Raw genomic sequence first — 7,500 nt, forward strand, 5'->3', positions numbered from 1 at the left:
TTTTNTTTTAAATGCAGTACAGTGAATCATTTCTGTTTACAACAGTTTCATTCGTCCCTCATGCAGGGGTCTATGTAATGAAAAAAATAATAAAACAAAATATGAGCCGAGATAAGAATTTAAGAGTACTGTGAAATTGTTAACGAATAGACAAAAAGGGTCTAAGAGGGTAGGCTATGCCTTTTCCCCACACACACAGGCGTACACATTCTACATGAGGGGTGCTGGCCAAAAGGGGTGCTGGTTTTTCAAAATTCCTCCCATTAAAATGGCTGAACAACATATTACACATTTATGTCTGTATTCACATTCATTTCTATATACAGCCCGATGTCTCCTCTGCCGTGTCAATGAAGGCCTGTCACCTAACTCATTACAACTGTAAAGCAAAGCCTGGGGAGTGTTATTAAACTCATCCCAACTGTTCCTTCTCTGAATGTTTTTTTATTGCTCCCAAACCCAAGTTAACTACAACAACTTGACTAGGCTTTTGATCCCTCTGTCTTTCAAGCACTTGTAGTTTTCTCTATAGGATGTATTTACTCCAGGAGAAAAATGCGAAGGAAATCGTAATTCAAATCGTTTTTAACAAAAACGGAAATCGTAAAAAAAGAAATATATATATATATATATATATATATATTTTTTTTTAACATTTTCGGAACTATGGCGGCCAAATTTTAACTATGGCGGGCCGCCATAGTTTCCTCAATGTATGGGAAACACTGGGGAACTCCTTTCACTTTGTCGGGAAGCAAATGACCATAAGCAACCCAAGGGAGGTGGGTCAACCATGCCGTTTGGGAAATGTTCATTGTTATGCTCTTGGTCAGACCAAGTCTCAAAGAGATTTGAAGGTCGATGATAATCAGGCTAATACTGTATAGGTTAAGTTAAAGTTAAAGTGAAGGACATACTCTAGCCTATAGGTAAATTTATGAAGGACATATTCTAGCCTATAGGTAAATTTATGAAGGACATACTCTAGCCTATAGGTAAATTTATGAAGGACATACTCTAGCCTATAGGTAAATTTATGAAGGACATACTCTAGCCTATAGGTAAATTTATGAAGGACATACTCTAGCCTATAGGTAAATTTATGAAGGACATACTCTAGCCTATAGGTAAATTTATGAAGGACATACTGTATAGGTTAAGTTCTGAAGGCCATACTGTATAGCTTAAGTTCTGAAGGCCTTGTATTATTGTACAGCTGTTATGCTATGGCCTACGGAAATGTTCAGGGGGGGAAAAAGCAAAGACCGAGCAATGAAAAGCAATGGCTGAACAAGATTGTCCCTTAAAAGGAGATTTCGAACTTCCAGTAATATATATATATATATTTTTTAATTGAGACGCAAGTGCATGGAGATTTGTTCATTTGGACTTCCTATATTTACTATAAAAAGTAGTAATCATAGTGTTACGTTATCAGACTTCACACAGTAGTATTGGGTGCTTAAAAGTATAAAGTCTTCTCTGTTGGTGTAATATTTTATGTTATTTGCTGTATTCTACATGCAATTACATATGATTGTGAAGTGAAAGTGAAAGCCAAACTGGGAAACTCCAACTTCCACAGTCATTGTGACACAGCACTCCACAGCACACAAGTGAACTCTACGCACTGCACACAACAAAATTGCATTTATGCCTCACCCTTGCAAATTGTATATGTGTATGTTTGTGCATGTTTCAGGCTGAAGCCCTTCACCTCCTACCAGTTCCGTGTGAAGGCCACTAATGACATCGGGGACAGTGAGTACAGCCAGGAGAGTGAGGCCATCACCACCCTACAGGACGGTAAGAGTTTGTCACCTGTTCTATCCTCTCTTCTGTCTCTCTAAAGCTATATTCACACACGTCGCTACTAGTTACTCGCTCAGCGAATGAAGACAATAGAATGTCTATGTATTCCAGCGAGACGAGTAGGCGAGTAGTGTACACGCGATGTGATGTGGGCGGATCCCCCGAGTTGAAAATATTTTAACTTTAAGCAAGGCGAGTAAGCGAGTAACCAATTGGAATGCGGAGTTCGGTACTTCTCGCCTGTGCATTGGCAGTTAAAGCCATGAGAGAATGGCGAGTAGGCGAGCGAGCGAGAAGCTAGTAACTAGCAACGATTTGTGTGAACGTAGCTTTACTCTCTCTCTTACCCTCTCTTCTCTCTCTCTCTCTCTCTTATCCCCCCCCCCCCCCCCCTACTGTTACAACTAGCTCCTGCTTTAAGCGGCGTACACACACAAAGCTAGCTTTTCGCTTGCTCGCCTACTCGCCACTCTTTCATGGAACGTTTGCTGAAAGTTCCCGCTGTCACCACGGAGACGGTCAACACCACGGCAACCTCAGCATGGAGGCGGGTGAAGGAGTGTCTGTCTCTCTCTCTCTCTCCCCCCCCCCCCCTCCAACCCCAGCATGGAGGGCGGGTCAAGGAGTCTCATGTTCTGCCAACTCTAGCGGTTGTGTGTCTTTAGGGGTTGGCACGGGAGGCAATGATCAATGTAAAGGTCTTATTATTCTCTCTCTCTCTCTCTCTCTCTCTCTCTCTCTCTCTCTCTCTCTCTCTCTCTCTCTCTCTCTCTCTCTCTCTCTCTCTCCTTCCTCCCATAGCTCCCGACGAGGCTCCAGTCATCCTGTCTTTGACTCCCCACACCACCACATCAGTACTGGTGCGATGGCAGGTAAATACAATATTCTTCTCTCTTTCATTATTGTTGCTATTCATTATATTACACTTGACTGACACTTTTTATCCCAAGCCACTTCAATATATTACAGGCTAGAAAAATCAACTGTTCACTTGGGAATGTTGATCATGGAGGAGTGCTGCTTCACTTTTGTCTCTTTAGCAGGTGCTCTTTGGCTCAAGGAGATAAAATTTCTTAAATAATGGTCAGACTTTGTGGCTGTCGATAAGGTCTACCAAAGATTCCAAGGCACACTGCCTTACAAGCTTAGAGCCTTAACAATCCAACTTACATTGTAGCCATTGACATCAGCAGCAAGCTGAAACATCACCTTACACCCCAAACGCAGGTGCTGATTGGACATTCTAACGGTCAATCAAAACCAGGTTCTGATGCTCATTGGTCAATTTAACTTTTAATATCTCTCTAAAACAAAACATCACCACAAAAAATCACCACCCTGGTAAGTTGGAGAGCAAGGGGACCTACTAGTTGAGCGAAAAATTATCCCCCTGGCGTGGCATTTAAGGGAGATACAGGGTTTTATGTCTCTCATAGGAATGAATAGGATTTGGCCATTTTTTGGTCTTTTTGGGTCCAACCTTGGCTCCAACTTGGCTTCAACAATGAAATAGAATTTTGGCCTCCATTCTATTTACTCTCAATGTGCCTAGCCATTGACAGTAAATAGAATGGACGCCAAATCAACGCTATTTGCCGTTCAACGCTTTGAAGCCAGATTTGGGAACATTCCAACTTACATTCCACCTTAGCAACGCCAAACGCAGGTGCTGATTGGACAACAACAAGACTTCTAACGGTCAATCAAACCATGTTCTGATGCTCATTGGTCAATTTAACTTTTAATATCTCTCTAAAACAAAACATCACCACAAAAAATCACCACCCTGGTAAGTTGGAGAGCAAGGGGACCTACTAGTTGAGCGAAAAATTATCCCCCTGGGGTGGCATTTAAGGGAGATACAGGGTTTTATGTCTCTCATAGGAATGAATAGGATTTGGCCATTTTTTGGTCTTTTTGGGTCCAACCTTGGCTCCAACTTGGCTTCAACAATGAAATAGAATTTTGGCCTCCATTCTATTTACTCTCAATGTGCCTAGCTCAAGGGTACTTCTGCCATGGGTGGAGATGTATGGTAAGGGCAGGATACGAACTAGGGATGCACCGATACACATATTTTCACTTCCGATCCGATCCCGATATCTAGGTTTGGATATCTGCCGATACCGATACTACTCCGATCCAATACCAAAACCTATATATGCATGAATTTGAGGTAGGCGGAAAGATGACTATTTGGTCAGAAAAGGAAGTCAGAAGAACAGGAAACCAATTCATGAGTAAAAGTAACGAGTAAAAAAGTAACAATCCCATCCTGAACATTAATATGCAAGTGTTCAAATTAACATTACACCTGGCTCAATATCAGTCCTGGGAAAATTCCGATCCGATCTCTGAATTATGTTGATATCTGAGCCCGATACCGATACACCGACACCGATATCCCATCCCTCATACGAACCTGCAATCCCCTGATCAACAGTCCAACTCCCTGACCATTACACCAGGGGTTCCCAACCTTTTCCAACTTGGGGCCCACTCAAAATTGTCACAAATGTTCGGGGCCCACCTCTGACTCAATTACGAATAACACTCAAATAAATCAACAGCAAAATAAATCAACAGCAACACACACCAACATGTGATTATAATTTTTAGAAAATTATTTCAAGGCCCACTTGGAATACCTTCAGGGCCCACCAGTGGGCCCCGGCCCACAGGTTGAAAATCACTGCATTACACCATGGCTGCCCAGGCTTTCTTTATCTTTTCTTTTCTTCACTTCTCTTCTTTGCTCTTGTTTAGACCCACTCCTTTTTCATTTCTCCTCATTTTCTTCTCCTTCTTCACTTCTCCTTATTTTTTCAAAAAAAAATTCTGTCGCCAACTCTCTCTCTCTTCTTTTTTCTGTGTGGGTGTGTGCATATGTAAACACAACTTTCCACCTCAGGAAAAGGCAGAGAGACCAGATAACACATTACCTCAGTGCCCTCCAAACATTCAGACTGTGTGTGTGTGTGTGTGACAGTGTGTGCGTGCGTGCATGCGCGCGCGCGCGCGTGTGTGCATGTGTGCGTGCATGCGTGCGTGCCTACGTGTGTACATGTGTACGTCCATGCATGTGTGTGTGCGTGTGTCAGTCAGAATCCTGTCCCATCTTGTCTCCCTGCTATTGTCTTTAATTCAGTTTCTGTTATAAGCAGGTCTAGGCAGGGACCCAAAGAAACGGCCTGCGTGCGTGTGTGTGTGCATGCGTGCATGAGTGCGTTTGTGCTGAGCTCATTCGTGTACTTCTGAGGGAGGCTTCAGTTTTCAGGGTCGCTTCGTTTCATTTTAAAACATGAAAGAGAATGGGCAAGACCTTTAAAACAGTTTCTGTTACCTCCTCACGCACTCCTTCAAGTCCCATAGAGACTTTTTTACTTCAGAAATGCAGAGCCTTCTGTGTTTTGGCTTATCCCACTTTTATTCTGGGGATCAAGTTCACCTAAGCCCAAGTGTGTATTATGATAGAATCTGGTCAAGCATGCAGACACACATGCACGTACACACACACACACACACACACGCAGGCACACACACAGGCATGCAGGCATGCACAAAGGCACACACATGCACACACGCATGCACGTCGCACACACACAAACACACACACACACACACACACACACACACACACACACACACACACGCACATCAGCACCAGCAGTGGAGTGTGTGTTATTAGAGGAGCTTGTCAGGCGTGAAATCAGTCTCAGTTCTCTCCAGCCCCTACACGAGCCCCAGCTGACCAAACCTAGGAACAGGACACACACGCACGCACACACACACACACACACACAAACACACACACACACACACACACACACACACACACACACGCACACACGCACTCACGCACATACACACACACACACACACACACACACACACACACACACACACACACACACACACGCACACGCACACGCACACATGCACACATGCACACATGCACACATGCACACATGCACACACGCACACACGCACACACACACACTCACACACTCGCACACACTCGCACACACTCGCACAGGCACACACACAAGCGCGCACATCCATACGCACACACACACGCGCGCATACACATGCGCATACGCACACGCATGCACACAAGCGCACGCGCACACACACACACACACACACACACACACACACACACACACACACACACACACACACACACACACACACACACACACACACACACACACACACACACACACACACACACACACACACACGAACAGAGAACGAGAGATGGAGCAGGCCAAAGCAAGGCCTTGTTCAGAGTAGAGATGTCTGTTATTGAAAGTCATACGTATGTACTCAGTGTTTCATAAGAGGCCTTTTTTAAAGCCTAAGGCTGGTGATCCAGTACTTTTGTTGTAATATGAATGTGTCTTGGAAATTCTTCCTCTTGTCTGGACTACATCTAACACAGGATGCTTAAAGCGATGGTTCGGAGTAGAATCACCCTAATGCCATTTGAACCGTGACACCCATCCACCTTTACACCCGAAGTGTTTTCTGCCGCAGGCTTACATCAACAGAGTTGCCGTGTTATTTGATGTTTATTATGTTTATGACGGTGCCCGGGATCCATATGCGCTTGAGTCAAGCTAACCGGAATAAACATCGAATAACACGGCAACTTTGTTGATGTAAGTCTGCGGCAGAAAACACTTTGGGTGTAAAGGTGGATGGGTGTCACGGTTCAAATGGCATTAGGGTGATTCTACTCCGAACCATCGCTTTAAAGGGCCACTGTGTGAGATTTGTAGTTGTTTATTTCCAGAATTCATGCTGCCCATTCACTAATGTTACCTTTTTCATGAATACTTACCACCACCATCAAATTCTAAGTATTCATTATGACTGGAAAAATTGCAATTTTCATACGTGAAAAGGGGGATCTTCTCCATGGTCCGCCATTTTTAATTTCCAAAAATAGCCATTTTTAGCTGCAAAAATGACTCTACTTGGACCATACTAGAAAATATTTGTTTATTACTTAGTAAACTTTCATGTAAAGATCAAATTTGGCAATAGGCAGCCTAGTTTCAATGAGCAGCATATTGCAGTACCTTTTTTGACCATTTCCTGCACCCTGTCAATGCCCCCCACCCAACATTGCATGTTAAAGATGACGAAAACAGCATAAACTAATAGCAGCAATCATATTTTCATGCATACTTTTATTAGGCGACATCTTATTTTGTGTTCAAATGAATTGTGTCTATTCTAATATAGATGCTTCATCATATGTAGAGTATATTCTTTCTGGTTCTGTTTTGATAACTGTTTTTATATCTCTCTGTAGTCTCCAGCGGAGGAGAATATCAATGGCATCTAGACCAGACCAGTGATGTGATCAGTATTTAATTAAGGGCATAGTGCTGTGGATGTTAAGGGTTTTGATCCGTGTCTTTGAGAGTTTATTGTACAGGTTAGCAACGTTCTATCAAAACTGAATCAAAAATAGGATGCTTGAAGATGGTTGAAGGGAAGAATGTCTTTAGCTTCAAACTTGACTTGAAGACCCACGGTTAAAGACAGTCAACTCTACTGTCAATTTAACCCACTTTAGCCTATGGCACCGGCAAAAGAACGCCTGCTGAATGCCTAACCGCAGAGATACACCAGCGGCGACACGACTCTAGCGACAGAGTGTAGCAGCAAGCGATA

General features: G+C 43.3%; 1 protein-coding gene across 1 annotated transcript in view; it reads left to right on the top strand.

The window, feature by feature from the left end:
• LOC134467062 (protein sidekick-2-like) overlaps positions 1-7,500 on the top strand; it is a 590,275-nt gene that overhangs the window by 535,116 nt on the left and 47,659 nt on the right. The window contains exons 27-28 of the mRNA XM_063220987.1: positions 1,703-1,806; positions 2,614-2,684. Coding sequence (XP_063077057.1) covers positions 1,703-1,806; positions 2,614-2,684 — 175 coding nt within the window. The remainder of the gene's footprint in view (positions 1-1,702; positions 1,807-2,613; positions 2,685-7,500) is intronic.

Source organism: Engraulis encrasicolus, chromosome 17, assembly GCF_034702125.1.
Source record: "Engraulis encrasicolus isolate BLACKSEA-1 chromosome 17, IST_EnEncr_1.0, whole genome shotgun sequence".
NCBI classification, from domain to species: Eukaryota; Metazoa; Chordata; class Actinopteri; order Clupeiformes; family Engraulidae; genus Engraulis; species Engraulis encrasicolus.